Source organism: Dama dama, chromosome 11 (assembly GCF_033118175.1).
Source record: "Dama dama isolate Ldn47 chromosome 11, ASM3311817v1, whole genome shotgun sequence".
Lineage (NCBI taxonomy): Eukaryota > Metazoa > Chordata > Mammalia > Artiodactyla > Cervidae > Dama > Dama dama.
The window spans coordinates 27,035,324-27,051,886 of record NC_083691.1 but is presented as its reverse complement, the minus strand read 5'-3'; the positions used below and the strand labels follow the sequence as shown (position 1 = coordinate 27,051,886).

The 16,563-nt window shown below is 35.4% G+C and overlaps 1 protein-coding gene across 4 annotated transcripts in view; it reads left to right on the top strand.

Moving 5' to 3' along the window:
* Window positions 1-16,563, top strand: part of WDR35 (WD repeat domain 35) — a 53,367-nt gene that overhangs the window by 19,310 nt on the left and 17,494 nt on the right. For all 4 annotated transcript variants that reach the window (XM_061154856.1, XM_061154855.1, XM_061154858.1 and 1 more), the window contains 6 exons: window positions 2,918-2,978; window positions 8,812-8,956; window positions 11,947-12,016; window positions 13,053-13,106; window positions 15,003-15,112; window positions 15,614-15,824. In XM_061154856.1, the coding sequence (XP_061010839.1) occupies window positions 2,918-2,978; window positions 8,812-8,956; window positions 11,947-12,016; window positions 13,053-13,106; window positions 15,003-15,112; window positions 15,614-15,824 (651 nt within the window). The remainder of the gene's footprint in view (window positions 1-2,917; window positions 2,979-8,811; window positions 8,957-11,946; window positions 12,017-13,052; window positions 13,107-15,002; window positions 15,113-15,613; window positions 15,825-16,563) is intronic.

The window sequence follows — 16,563 nt, the reverse complement described above, 5'->3', positions numbered from 1 at the left end:
TCTACTGGCAGGTACAGAAAGTATTGGGTCTATTGTCCAGGTCTGTCTAGGCCTCTGTTTGGAGAGTTCTATGACTCCATCGGTTCTCTGTCCCCTGATTTTTTTCTCTAATCAGTTAATCCATTGGCAGTTTATACTGACTGGTACTGAAGCTTTTTGTCTCTGAAATATATTTAAAATACCACAGTCCTTTTCCAATTTAAAATTCCATAAGTAAAAATGAAAAATCAGATGTCTAGTACAAAGGCTCAAGAAATTATGTAACAATGGCCATTTGTAACAATTTGAGTAGTTTCAACATTTAGAAATGTACTTTCATGTGGAGTTATATTGCTTTAAAAGTTAATGTCTCATAACAAAAAATTAATAATATAAATAATGCCCTTAAAAAAAGTCTGCTAGTCGTTTAAATATTTGCAGAAGTATGCAAATTTTTCAAAAAAGGGCTACCAGTGTCTTTGATAAATTATTGTATCCCACTAAAAAGCATAGAATTTTTAGTTGAAGGCAGCCATTTGAACAGTCACACTTGGCTCTGTTCTCTCTTGAAACTCACTGAAACAAAGGAAAAGGTATTTTTTAAAAAGCCACAAGCCTATAGGGTCCAGAAAGGATGAGGAAACAGCAACATAATTTTGGAGTTTAGAGAGTAGGGGGATTAGTGGTAATTACCTTAGCAGACCCAGGAAAGTGGAATTCTGTCTTCATCAGTGGAGAAAGGAAAAAAGCAACCAGTTTGTATCACAGAATCCCAGAGACATGGGACTTGATGGTGGTACCTGGTAGGAGAAAGAGAGTACGCAGGAGAGTACTTTGGGGGAAAATAAAAAGGGTGTATAAAGAAGCAGATTTCTAGATTCCCTCCCTCTCTGAGCCCCTGAACAGCTGCGCTTCTCACTCCCAGGGAGACTAGTTTGCCCTCCAGAGAGGATACAAAGAGTCTCTGCATTGAGGGGCGCTAAGCATAGGGAAGGGTAGAGGGACTCTTGCTGAAAACAGGGCAGTTAAATGAATGCTACCCCAATCTTCTGTTCCCACTTGGTTCCAGAACAGATTTCATGGGATCAGGAATCATACTAGCATTTGACTTGTCAGCTTAAAATACTTTGGAGAATTGCTTTCAAAATTCTGAAGGAAAATGTTTTCCCACCTTGAATTCCATACCTTAGGTAAACAATTCATTAAATATGAGGGTGGAATAAAGACATTTTTAGATGTATGAGATCACCAAAAATTTACCTTCTGAGCTTCCTTAACTTTGGAAGGGACTTCAGGATATGGTTCACCAAAATGAAAAACCAGGAAAGAGGAAGAAACAAGATCACCTGATGACCATGGGGAGGAGTGGTTCCAGGTGACAGTTCTGCATGTGCTGAGAGAGTGGATCACCAAAGGAGAGCAGGCCACGTGGCTCCAGAAGAAACTCAAAATGAAATTAATACAATATTTAATGTGATTGAGCTCCTGAGGGGAGACATATGTGACTGGGAGATAATGGGGGACTTGAGTTAGTATTAAATACAGAGAAAACTAAGCAAAGAGAAAAAAAATAAAGGCAATTATCCACAACAGGAAAAGCAAAATATGCTTGAGAGGAAAATAAATCATGTTGTACCTGACTCAGCTGTGAACAGCATTTCTGGAGTCAAAATAATGTAGTCACTGAATTTTTTAAAAATTCAAGTTATTTAAAAAAAAATTAAAGTTATTTAAAAATTGAACTATAATACCAGTGTAAGCCTTAAGTTCTGATATAACAAAATTATAGTGGAAAGATGGAGGGGTGAGAATGTGAGATGGAGGCTGGGCAAGAAGGGTGAAAGAGGGTCGTGTGCTTGGCTTTCTCAGTGGGTAGCGGTGCATGATGTCTCAAGTTGAAACAAAATGAAGCAAGAAGCAGCACTGTAAACACGTCACTTACACTTGTGGAGGTAAATATCGAAAGAATGAATTACAGGAGCTGACAGTAATTACTCTTTGGAGCAAGAAATGGGAAGTTGGGGGCATTTTGTAAGAAGTCTTATTTGGTTATTTAAACTATGAGCTGAGCATGTGAATGATAAGCTTGTAAAATACTTGTATTTTGTGGCAGTAAATAAGTTTAAGCAGTAGAAGAGTAAATCATAATATTTTAGTATAATTTTTACCGTTTAGTTTATGTTTATGAAATTAAACAAGTTTTGAGACACTGAGAAAAGAAAACATCTGTGCATAAATAGAACATTGAGAATGGGCTTGTTTGAAAATATTCTAATCTGAAAAACATCTGTATAAAATAGTATTCTTAGTACTAGATATGGAGAAGATGACTAACAGCAAAAAATGAAATTATCATTAGAATTATCTTATATAAATTATACATTATGCTTGATTATTTTTCCTAATAGGAATCATTGATGATTATTTGTGTATATATTAATCATTAGCATTTTAAGTTATTTTCAGTGGGTTGGATTATGTTTTTTTTCCTGAATTAACTGAATTTTTCTGAATTTCTCATGTCATTTATATATTGCTTCAAAGGAGGAGAACGAGATGGAAACATTTGGTGCAATGGTAACAAATTAAGTTAGCCTTTATATAGCTGGTTATAGGATAAAAATGAGTTTTGAATATAGCTGATCAGCAATTTTAGAAATACAAATAATGAAATGTAGTCAGTGTACTTGTGTTTCTTAAATGGTCTCTTAAAAATCAGTGTTCCACTATATGTAGAAATCAGCCTTTGTTTAATTTTAGTTTATATTTCTTTATTTTTGTGCTATAGATTATCTTTGCTATTCTTTGTATTTTATTTTTATCAATTCTTTCTATGTTAGTGATACTTGAAAAAGAGATCAACATGGTTTGTTAAGCATTATTTCTTTTATTGTGCATAAGCAGGGGTTTTGATACTTTCTATTTTATTTGTTCACAGTTTGTGCTAGTTCTGTGTAATTCTATTGGCACACCTATGGATCCCAAATACATTGATCTTGGTAAGGAAATGTTAATATTTACTCCATCTTTATTCAAGTCTTATTTGTAAACGAATTTTAAAATGTAACAGTGGTATTATTAACTAGGATGTTATTCTCTAAAACAAGGATGAGCATACTTCCTGGTGTGCTCGGTTCAGGTTCAGGTTCGGTACCAGTCTATGCCTGTTGTAGTAAAATCATTAGTAATGTCCAGTTTCACTCTCAGAAGGATCCTGCTTAGTACAATAATTATAAGTTTACTCTAGAATTCACAATAATCTCATGACTGCTATACTGCCATTATTTTCTTTTAATGGGAAATATAATTGTATGAGGATTGGTATCCAATGTGATGATTAGTATGTAATAAGCTGAGGATTATAGAAAGAATTTTGCCCATGAAACCACTCTTATTACCAATAAACTGCTTGTAAATACCTCTCTTCCATAAAGAACACTTTAGCTGCTTGTGGAAGAGAGTTTTCCCTGTCCAGATTTTTCTGATGAAATCAGTATATTAATAGGAACAACATAAAAAATATTCCTGACTTTTTAAGACATTTATTGCTTTAGATCTGTCATTCCCTCTAATAGCTCTGAAAGTAACCATAAAAGTTTCCAAATCTTATTCTTAGTATTTTGTCAAAAGTGGTTAACAAATATTTTGTTGCTGTTTCACTATAACTTCCAAAATGATGTTTTTTAAGAGTATGCTAGTTTATTGGATATGGTGTTAGAAAAAAATAGTAGGTTTCAAAAATTGAAAACTCATTGAATTATTGAATTATTTTCTCAATCTGAGAACTAGTCTTTTTTTTTTTTTAGATTTCACATTGAGCCTTAACAATCAAATGTTAAACTCTGCCTTCTAAGTATTTTGCTAAGGACTTTGAGTGATACAAGCAAATGTAAAAAATACTTGGTGGTTTTGTTGCTAAGTCGTGTCCGACTCTTGTGACCCCATGGACTGTAGCCCACCGGGTTCTCTGTCCATGGAATTTTCCAGGCAAGAATACTGGAGTGGGTTGTCATTTCCTTTTCCAGAAGATCTTCCTGATCCAGGGATTGAACTGGGGTCTCCTGCATTGCAAGCGGATTCTTTACTTACTGAGCCACCAGTGAAAAATACTTAGCTGGTCTCAAAGATTTTATACTCTATGTTTAGGGTCTTGGTAGCTCATTTTTAAGCATTGAAACCTTTCAACTTCTTATGTTCACTGTTAGGTTTGTTTATATGTTTCTCTATATTTATATATGTACATTAACGGTAATATTCTTTGTAAATGTTAGTATTCTTTAGCTTAAAATTGTTGCAGACTCCTACCACATGAATATCTTCTATTTATTAAAAATATGAGTCTTACATGTAAAGGATAAATTATGTCAATCTTCAGATTATATGTTTTTTCTTTTTAATATAGAATTATAAGGATGATAGGGTTAGCTTCAAAATAATTTTAATCACAGGCAGTCTGTGTTTTAATAGAGCCAGATGTAAATCCTTTACCTTCAAAAAATGGCAAATGCTTGAGGGCATGATTATTTGTATTTTTGAGTCTTGAAACTTTTTTATCTTGTGGTCTTGCTGGCTGAAATTTTAACAAGCAGTTCTTTCACTGGTCTGCAGTAAACCCAGCCAAAGACTCAACATTTTTGTTTCATACATATCCTGTAAAATTCCTTTTTAAAGTTTTTATGCCAAATTTTCCTGAGGACTGGAGGCTGAAGCAAAAAAAAGTATTTAACTGATATTGTCCTAGAAAGTATAATTTTTGTCATCTATTCTTCCTGAAAGCCTCTGTAGAAACTTTGAAGAAGAACGTTGTATATTATTATATATTATATAAAGTTTAGTTCTGTTGTACTGTACATATAAGAGCCAGATACCATTTGGGGGACCTCTTCTTTTGAGCCCTCAATTCCTTCTGTGTGCTTCTGTCTAAAGTACTTACTCTGCACTGTGATTATTGATTTTCTTGTCTCTTTTCCCTACAAGATTTTGAGCTTCCTAAAGATCTGTCTACATTGTTTCATTTCTGTATCCCCACTGCCTACCAACTGTGCTTGCCCAGTAACAAATGTTTATTGAATGTATAAACGTATTTAAAAGAGAATCTATTTATTTAGCAAACGGCCAATGAGCATATACTGTCTCAGGTACTGTACTGGGTACGAGGAGTGATGAGAAGTTAATTCTCACATTTCCTGTGGGATGTCTAAACAGAGAGTTAAAATATAGCTCATCTATTGAGCAGTGACTCTTCCCTGCTGCGCCCTTGATACTGTGCAAGGTGCTGGCTGAGTGGATATCTGTGCATAAGGACATTAGGGACACCTTCTCTACTGAGAGAAGCTTTCATTTGAGCTGAGTTCTGAAGGATGGATATTTCTTCGAGTGACATGTAAAGAAGAAGAAACAGCATTTTCAGAGGAATGAAGGCATGAAAAGTGCCTGAAAAGTACCAGTTGCCTGTGCTGCAGCCGTAGTGGGGAGAGCACATAAGAGCTTTCTAATCTTGGCCTGCAGCTCATGCACTAAGTCTCCTGTATGTGCCAGCGAGAGGTAACGATGGAAGTCGTTCAGTGCAGGTTCACTTTACCAGCTCTTTAAAAGGCTGAGAAATGAATAGGTAGGAAAGTGGGGGAACATTACGATGCAGACATTTATTTCAGGTCTCGGCATTAAAATATAATGTTACAAGCAGGTTTTACTTATATGTGAATTCCTAGATTGTTTTATTTTACATCGTTGCTTGGCTAGTAACTACTACCTATTAGGGTTACAAGTTTCAATTAATGGAAGCGGAATTACTTTCTTTAACATTTTTTTCTAGTAATCTTTACAGAGATTTCAAATTTTTTTTTTCGAGATACTGAATAGTTGAGAAGGACATGGACTGCTTTTATCCTGGCTGTGTTTTTTTCCTAAAATATTCTATCTATTATAATATGGTCTTCTAACTTTTTCCTAGAGGCTTAGTTGCAGGAAACTTAAGAACTAAACCACCTGGATGAGATAGATAATAAATAAAGATCTAGCATAATTTATGTAGATAGGATTATCTATGCATATGAATTTGCCAAAATTACTGCCATAATGATTCCAAAGAACACATTTCATATATATTTTTGTTTTTTGTTGTATTGACTAGTGAATTTATATAGTTTTATTATAAAAAGTGAAAATAATAGCAACAACATCGAACAGTTATTAACCCTTAAGGAGAAGCAGTCTGCCATAGTGGTTAAGAACACAGACTCTGGAACCAGATTGGCTGTGTTCGTGTCCTAGCTTCTACTGTTTTTCTAGTCGTGTGACTTCAGCGAGTTATTTAACCATTCCATCCTTCAGTTTCTTCATCTGCTAAGTGGGGATAATGATAGTGCCCACCTTACAGGGTAAGTATGAATTATGTATGTGATACATTAATTATATACTAATGTAATTACATAACATACCTGACATAATTTTTAAAAATTCAGTAAATACTGGCATTTAAAATTATTAATTATGTATTCTATACCAGACACTATATTATGCTTATATTTATCTCTTAATCCTTCAAGTAGCTCTATAAGGTTGGTAATATTATTATCTTCAATTTACAGTAAACAGACCAAGGTTCAGCTGGAATAAGTAATTTATCTAAGGCCTCCATGGGGTCGCAGAGTCAGACATGACTGAGCGATTGACCATGTACACAAACTTATAGCAGGTGCCTGTGATTTGAATCCAAATTTTGACTTGTGTGAGCCACTAACATTTAAATTTTGAATTCAGCTAATAATAAACTTGCGATTATTTAGGGTGTATCAAAAGAAGGAAACATGACTATAGTTTTTAATTGTAGCTAAAGCACTGGTTAAAAATGCTTTTATATGCTTAGGAAACACTGTATTTTATTAGAAAGCAGTTAAAGTTTGTGAACTTCATATCACACTAAAGACATAATAGTTATTTGTGTCAGAGTATCCATGGTAGAATTTACTGAATATTTAGCAGATATCTTATGATTTAGTGCAGACGGGATCAGCGAAAGCTGAGCAAAACCTAGGCCTGGTCTGCTCCTTCGTCTCACTCAGGGCTCCCCCTGAATTGGGGCTCTGCCACCATCCTCAGGACTGCCTTCCAACCAGCTGTTCTTTATAGGAAGGCTTCTTGCTCCCTCTAGAGTTTGGTAGCAGTTGGTACACATTTTGAATAGAGAAATGACAATTGTAATGAAAAAAAAATTTTTTTTAATATAATTCAACTTACTGAGGTATTTAGCATATAAAAATTCTTGCTTTTGAATCTCAACTTGTTTATCTATTCAATTAACACAATACCATCAGTCTAGTTTCTAATTTTTTGTTCAGTTCCTATTCTCTTACTGCCTTAAATGTCCTTTATTTGGACTGTGGCAAGAATTCCCTGGTGGCGCAGACAGTGAAGAATCTGCCTGCAATGTGGGAGACATGGGTTTGATCCCTTAGAGAAGGGCATGGCAACCCTCTCCAGTATTCTTGCCTGGAGAATCCCTGATGTACAGAGGAGCCTGGTGGGCTGCAGTCCATGGGGTCACAAAGAGTTGGACACAACTGAGTGACCAAACTAGTACACAGCATAAGAACTCCATAAATGGTAGCTGTTATTAACACTTTCCTATTATCCTGACTTTATTAATGATTACTTTGTATAGCATTTGTGAATTGAAAAATGTATTTTGTACCATTTTAACTGTGAATTTAGAAATTAGGTACTAAAATGATCTTTTATGAGTTTTTTGTTTTTCTGTGTTTTTTGTGAATGTATTTAGTTTTATATTGTTTATTTTGTTTATTTTTGCCTGGATAACCTTGGGCAAGTTATTTTATATCTTTAATTCTCTGTTTCTTTATCTGTTTACGATGGATTTGATGACACTGTCTATTTCATCAAAGGGTACACAGTGGAAATTTAATTATTCACTAGGAAATGGAACAGATGAAAAGATGTTTAAGATAATATATTCTTAGTGAGAAGGAACTTTGAAGAATATCTTTTTCTAAATTAATGATGGGTATATACCTAGGAGTGGAATTGCTAGGGCATATGATAATTCTATATTTACCATTCTGAAGAACTACCAAGCAGTTTCTCAAAGTGGATGCACCATTTTACATTCCTACCTTTTCTTCACATTTTTGCAAATACTCATTATTGTCTGACATCTGGATTCTAGCCATGCTAGTAGATGTGAAGTATTATTGTGATTTTGATTTGCATTTGCCTCATGGCTAATGATGTTGAGCCTCTTTTCATTTGCTTAGCGGCCATTTGTATATCTTCATTGGAGAAATGTCTATTCAGATGTTTTGCTCAATTTTTAATTGGATAATAATAAATTATCCAATTTATTGTGATATATTATTGTTATAAGTGTTATTTGGACATTCTAGATCTAATTCCCTATCGTATATTTGATTTTCAAATATTTTCTTCCTTTTGTGGATTGTCTTTCACTTTTTAGATGGTGTCCTTTGGAGCAAACAGATGTTTTAATTTTGATGAACTCTGGTTTATCTCCTTTTTTTCTTTTATTGCTTTCATTTTTGGTACATATTTAAGAAATCATTGCCTAATCCAATGTCACCAAGATTTACACATAAGTTTTCTTCTAAGAGTTTTGTAGTTAGGTCTTTGATCCCTTTTGAGTTGATATTTTTGTATGGTCCTACAGGCTTTTGATTCTTCTGATTTCTTAGACTGTGTTTGGAATATTCCATCTGTAAAATAAGGGGTTAGACTCATGATCACTGAAGTCTTTTGTGGCACAAACCTTTTGTGATTCTAATTGTAACCAAATTGTCTTTCTGTTCTTTTTAATAGTGCCATTATTTGTTACAATGACCAAAACCCATGTGATAGCAGCTTCGAAAGAAGCATTTTATATCTGGCAATATCGTGTGGCAAAGAAGCTTACAGCATTGGAAATTAATCAGATCACCCGGCCTCGAAAAGAAGGGAGAGAAAGGTATATCTTTTAATGCACATATTTTAGTGGCTCAACCATATCACATTTAAATCAGACATAGCTATTTATAAATTGACATGCTTGAGAACCGTAAATACTTTTGATTATTAGAAATAATATTTTTCCATTAATTTGAATATCTTTCAGATTTGTGTGTTTAAATTTTTTAAATTAGTTTTACGTTTGGCTGTACTGGGTCTTTGTTGCTATACTTGGGCTTTCTCTATTTGCGGCAAACAGGGGCTACTCTCTAATTGCAGTGCATGGGTTTCTCATTGCAGTGGCTTCTCTCATTGTGGAGCACAGGCTCTAGGATGTGCGGACTCAGGAGTTGTGGCTCACGGGCTTAGTTGCCCCGTGGTATGTGGGATCTTCCTGGAACAGGGATCAAACCAGTGTCCCCTGCACTGGCAGGTGGATTCTTAACCACGGACCACCAGGGAAGCCCTGTGTGTTTAAAGAGAAGTAGCATGTGGTATAATAAAAAAAGCCTTTAGCGATAAAGACCGGAAGCCTCTGTTTTTATAAGGAATGGCCGTTCTCACTCATCTGCTCTCGCCATGTTACAGTTGTAATGCTACACTGAAATGTGATTATTCAATTGAAATCGAAATGTCTAACAAAACTTCATTCCTATGGGTTAGTGGTAGAGGTTTTTCTATGAAAGTGGGGTGATTCTGTTGTCATAATCATCACAGGAGAGGCAGGTTCTTAGACACAGATATGGAGAAAGTCTGTAGGTGGGCAGAACTGGTCCCTCACCTTCTTTCTCTTGCCTTGGATTCCAGGGGCTTTGGGGGTTGGAACTATTTCTTATAAGTGGGGGTAAAGATGACTCTACTACATGGAGAAATTAGGAGCCCTGATGGAGGGATTCTTTGTAGTAAGTATTGCAGTGCACTTACTGTGTTTTGTAAGTTATGTTGTCTCTGTTAGTGATATTCCATGTTTCTTGCTCTTTTGTTGTTATCCTGAGCCTTTAAGCAAAGCATTTGGTTGAGTAATTTTAACCTGATCATTCTTAATGAGGGCACAGGCCTGTGTTGGTGGTTGTGGGCAGCAAGCAGGCTTTTCAGAAATCTCAGGTTGCCTTTTTCAAATCGTTTCCCTTCAAACATATTTGAGGTCTTAATGCAGTCTTCCCTTCCTTTTATGCCTCACTTGTGTACTAAGGTAGGCGATATAACCCCAGTAAAAGTATTTTGGATATATGAATTCATATGGAAGCAGGCAAAAAAAAAACAGTTGAAAGAGAGTCTAACAGTTGAAAGAGAGTCTATGTTGTCTTCTCGGTACTCGTGAAAGATTCAGTGCAAATAACTTCTGGCCTCTTTGAAGAGAGCATGTGGCAGTCATAGCAGTAATAACAAGAGACCTGGAGTTTGTGGGGAGAAGGTAGATCTTAGGACAAGGTTGGGGAAGAAAAGTCTAGCCTCTCCATGGAGTGAGTGTCCCCCGTGAACGAGCTAAAGCGATTCCGGTTTTTGTTTAAATAAAGAAGGCATCATTTCCGTATATTTCTGTCTGGAATATAATTGCTGGTTTTAATGACTTTGGGCCGGTTGTCTCTGAACTTCAGTTTCGTCATCTGTAAAACACAGCCGGCGATGGTGATAAGAGCCAGCACTGATTGAGTACTTCTTATTACTTCTTGCGTGCCAGATACTGGTGCATCTCGTCAGTACTCATATTATTCCTGTTTCACAGGAAACAGACACAGAGGTGCCCAGCTGGTAAGCAGAGGTGGGACATACTGCCAGGTTTATCTAGCTCTGAGCCCCTTGACTCAAGATTGGCCTTTCTCGTAGCACCCTACTTGTTTTAATAAAGGGATTTGGGTCAGGTGATCTCTTGAGAGACCTCCTATTCTAATATTTGACTTCTACTTTGTGAAAACTAAGTAGAATTATTAACTGTATGTACTTAATGGAAATGTATTAAGTAGAAATATGGTTATCTCTAAATTGGTATACCTTTCTATGTTTCATACAGTTCTGTCACCTGTATTTATTTAACATTCGATCTCCTTATATTGATGAAAATACAAATGTGACTTCAATTTAACAATGATAAAATTTAATGATATTTTAAAAGTAGAAAATGGCTTAATTTCCTATGATTATATTACAGCTACAGTGTCTCAAAAGCTCTGTACATGTGTGCTTTACAAACATTATTTAATTTACGCCTCTCAAAAGTCCTGCAAAGGGCGAATTGTTAGCCTTCTTTTACAGATAAACAAATTGAGGCTCAGAAAAGTAACTTGCACAGGGCCTCAGAGCTACTCAATGATGAGTCTTCTCTGTTCCTCCATTCATTTTAATGTTTTTTTCAGCAGACATTATAGAGTGCCTGACAGTGTGTGGCAGGCACTAAAGATGTAGTCTTTGCCTCTAGGAAAATCACCGCCTAGGGGGAAAAGCAAGTCAACTCGCAGCGATATTGTGGTGTGAATAAGTGTTACAGTAAAGGTATCTGAGAGACAGTACACCTGAAGTGGTGCCTCTTTCTATCACAGAAGCTTAGGGGAAGGTTCTTTACTTCAGAACAAAAATCCCATTAACTAGAGCTTCCCAACTACACTTAATAAGTTTTACTTTTATTAAGCATATCAATAGAAAGGAAATTATGGAGAAATAACAGAGACACTTGGTGCTTTAGAAGTTGTTCCTCCCAATGTTCATTGGGAGAGTAAGGGGAAATATCTTTAGTGGCTTATTGAAATTCATTGGAAATCTGTGATTCAATGTCCAGATATAGTTTTGGCCCAGCTTTCAGGAACATGGCACTTGCATACCTAGTAAACATGTGGTAGGTAGTTTCTGCTTTTATAAGGTTGAGCTGTGTCAAAAACTCTTTAAAATAATCAGGACATTAATATTAAATAACAGTATTCATTGGTGTCATCCAGTCCTTTAATTGTTCCAGAGATCATGAAATAGTATAAACCTTACTTACACTGTCATTGAAATTTGAATTTTTTTTTCCAGAATTTATCATGTTGATGATACTCCTTCTGGATCATTGGATGGTGTGCTTGATTATAGTAAAGCCATTCAAGTAGGTGATTTTATTAGTGCCAGCATATGTTAATATCCATAGATTTGGAAATACTGTAATTTTATTTTGAGACATGAAAAAATTTGTTTCCAGTGAATAGCATATTATTCTAGTAATTCTTTTAAAAATTTCTATTCTGATTCAACTTGTTCTAGATCTGCTCTGTTTTCTTCTTTTGATTTAAAATTTTTTTTTTATTTTGACACAATCTTAGGCTCATAGGAAGTTGCAAAAATAGCACGTAAAACCGCTTTACCCAGCTTCCCACATGGTGACATCTTATGTAATGGTAGTATAATATCAAAATCAGGAAACTGACATTGGTAATGATTCTGTGAACTAGACGACAACTCAATTCCTTATTCGGTTTTCACTAGTTTTTACATGTAGTTTTATGTAACTTTATCACCATAAAGGAACTTGCCTCATGCAACTTCTTCATTTTTATACTCACTCTCCACCCCTATCCTTGTCCCCTGGCAATCACTAATCTGTTTCCATCTCTATAATTTTGTCACTCTGAGAATGTCTTACGAAGAGAATCATATAGCATGTCACCTTTTGAGAATGGCTTTTTCTTTTTTTTTCTTTTTAAAGATCCACCCAGGTTGTAACAGTGCCATACCATTTGCCCCTTCTTTATTTTGGCATATCTGGCCCTCTTGCTAAATGTTCATCTTTTACAACCAAGCTCACGGGTTTGCCCCTCTTCCCATTTCGGTGTAAGTTCAGGCTTCTCCCTCTGCGTTCTTGTAACTCTTGTGTTTACCTCTACTCTGATCACACTGTACTGTTGTGAGGCGCCGGGTCCACTGTCTTCCCCACTAGACTTTTGAGTAATCCCTGAGGGCAAAGATTATATCCGAGAATCCCCAGCACTTCAATGTCTGTCACATAGTAGGTGCTCAGTAAGTAAATAGTGGTTAAGTTAATAAATATATAGCTGAAGTATACTGCTTAGTGAATTGCATACCACCTTATACCAGATCAGTCATTCAATAAATGTTTGATAAAGAGTAACATTGATTTATTTTAGGGCACAAGGGATCCGATTTGTGCCATAACTGCATCTGATAAGACCTTGATTGTGGTAAGTGGTTAAAAAAAGAACTTATTCTGTGAACAGTAATCTTTTACGTGGTGAAAATAGGGCAAAGGAATATATTTTGGATTTGAATCTCATCTTATGGGCACCTCAAGTTTTACTAGGTCCAACAAAAGAAATAAAGTTTTAAAGGTTGCCTCATAATTTGTTAATCATTTGCAAAAACTAACTGTGAAAGTAGTAGACTCATGGCCAGGTGGGGAGAGTCTGTCACTGGGTTGAATGAGCCCTGTAAAGATTGGCCCGTGTGGAATAGATTGGACAGTGGCAGTAGGTCTTGGAAAGTTTCCTCTCTATGCAGCCTGCTTTGTTTTATACTGGAGAAAGTGCTTTGGCTCAGCTGTTTTCGTAAGACTTAGACTGAAGAGGTAGTGTGTTTGCTAGCCAAGAAAATAAAGAAGTCCGTGGCAAATTTTTGCTGAATTTTTCAAATAAAATCAGTGTATCAATGTTATAGTGTCTCTTCTTGAGCTCTGATATTTGAAAATAGTGATTTTAGAAATAAATGCTGAATATAGTAAAGCTGGTAGAGTCATTAAATTTGAATTATGTAAATAGATCCTTGAGTGTGTATATTTCCAGTTCTAGTTACATTCTTTAGACATTAGCTAAGTTTATGGGGGAAAATCTTAAGAACTTAGTATTCATTTTTCTCACCAAATGAATTTGGTGTATGTTTTAAGCAGTTTGTCTTACAATCAGCTCTGTGGAGAGTCTTTTCTTTTTATATTCTTTGTTACACAGCACATTTTTCGGTTGTATTAGTTGTTTTTCTGACATTTGCAGGAAAAAATAAAAAGAAAATGCAAATTAGATCAACCATACAATGGTCTTAATTCCTAAATGAGAGAGTCTCCCTATAAGAAACACTCAGACAGTTTTAATACTAGCAAAAATTTTAATGGTAAAGATACCTTATGCATTGAAAACTTTCCACTGTTGAAATATAAACAGCTTTTAAAACCATGACATTTTCAAACTCAAAGTCATAGGACCTACTTTTTCAAAAACAAAATCTGATTGCATACTTCAGTATATTAAATCTTTTAAAGCCTGTACCTGTCTTTTGTACATTAAAAAAATATCCGCCCTCGTTACCAGTCCCTTGCCCTCCCTAGTCTTCCTGACAGGCCCTCTGCAGAAGCATGCTCAGAGGAGAGAGCTGCCCCTGGTAGAAAGGGAGAGGGAATGGTGGGCTGAGGGTAGCCTCCTGTTTTTTCCCATTGCCATGGCCCCAGGCACAGCAGGATTTCGCTGTCTGTTGCTCTGTTGATTTGTCAGCCTTAAGGCTTGCACAGAGTTGCATGGAAACTTACCTTCTGTTCTGTGTTTAAACACATTGAAATAGTACTCACTGTACCACTGCTTTCTGATCTTCGCCCTTTGCCACAAACTGTTATCATAAGAGATGGCTGCAAGATGACAACATAGACTTTCAGTGACAACTGTATTCCTATGGTGGTCTTATATTTATTTTTCATGTATATGAAATTTAGTTCAGTAGGTGCTGTATATGTTAGCTTTCATTGTACCCTGAATATTAACCTAGACAATTGTAAATAACCCTAGATATGTCTTCCATGTGATATAAGACTTTGTGTATTAAAAAGAATTAGGTTTCTAGTTTTCTAGGTTTCTGACTTTTTTTCCTTGGATATTGCATGAAAAAAATTAGATCATCTTCAGCCACTTAAAAAAGGTTTTAATTAAGTTAGGAGGCAAATATGTACTCAGAACATTATGAGTATCAGAATTGAGAATTCACTGTGACACTACCACTTTGGATTTGGAGCAAATGTATGAACATATAGAGAGACCTGTAGTTGTAATTTAATGTTATTATGGTAAATAGGCTTTAGTAATCAAAAATATTTTCTGTAGAGTCGTGAATCTGGCACCTTTCAGAGATACAGTCTTCCTAACGTTGGTTTGATTCAAAAATACTCCCTTAATTGTCAAGCCTACCAATTATCCTTGAATTGCAACTCTAGGTAAGTCTGAAAACTTTCCACAGGTAGACTGTCATCCACTGGGATTGTTGTATTTATGTAACAAATGCAAAGATGTGTGTTTGTTTTCAACTTGTCTAGTTGAGTGTAGTTTTACTATACTATATTTGTATTTAAATATTATATTTATTAGGAATATACACACACACACACACACATATATATAGATGTTTTTCTCTAATTGGGCAAAGATGTTTTTCTTTAATTGGGCAAAATATAGAAATTGTACTGTAATATTTTAGGTTATTTGCATACCAGTTGCTTTAGTCCCTTGGATACTTTTTTCTCTCAAGGAAGCAAAATGGAAAGCACCCCATGTCTTCTATCAAATTTATAAATGTTTGCTTAAAGTTAATTATTTAAAGCCATTTCTACCTTCTTCCTGGGTCCTGATGAACTTATTTTGAAGAATGGTGATAGGTAATTATATTCATGAATGCTAGAGTACTGTTTCTTCCCCTCCTCCAATTTCATTACTTGTAGCCGCCTCGCTGTCATCGACATCTTAGGAGTTCTAACCTTCTTTGACTTGGATGCTCGAGTGACAGACAGCACAGGACAGCAAGTCATTGGCGAGTTGTTAAAATTGGAGCGAAGAGATGTCTGGGATATGAAATGGGCCAAAGATAATCCTGATTTGTTTGCAGTCATGGAGAAGACAAGAATGTATGTTTTCAGAAACTTGGATCCTGAGGTAAAACCAAGAAATGAACATTAATGGTACATAAATAATGAGCCAAAAACCAAAACCTGGCCATTTCTCTTTTGTTTCTTTAAGAAATTTGTTGGTGTTGGCTGCATGAATTCTGAAAATAAATAGGAACATTTCTGTGGAACTCAAAAATATTTGGTCTTAAGTGGGGTTAATATTTATCTTTTAAATATTCTCTCCTTTCACTGAAAGGTACTTTCTAAGCATTTATCTGTTCTGTTTAAAAGATGGAACCATGGTCACTAACTGTAGAGTCTTTATTTCTTCCCTTGTCAAAGTTTTAAAAAAAGAGAATCTGTAGTCTTATTTACCAAAGTTGCTCTTTAAGGCAACCTAACCAAAAAGTGGTTTTGAAATTCCCTTGGCCTTTCATTTTATTTTGCCTGTCTGTGCTTACCTTTGTCTCATTTATATTTACATGAACTTTATCAGCCAGTAATCCATGTTCTTTCTCATCCTGATAATCTTGTGGACTATGACTAATAATCTACTCTCTCTGGTGTGTCAGAATGCTCCTTTCTCACTTGATTTTTAAAGTTATATTTTCTATTTTCTACTTGTGACTCACATCAACTGATTTTTAGATGTTGAACTTTCCTGTCAGTCTGCTCTGTAACTCTTAGCTTTTGTGTTTGGGAATTCAAAATTTGAGTGGTAGCCTAATCAAAACATAATTAAGAAGATAAATCTTTTTAAACAATTTTTGAATTACCTGTGGATT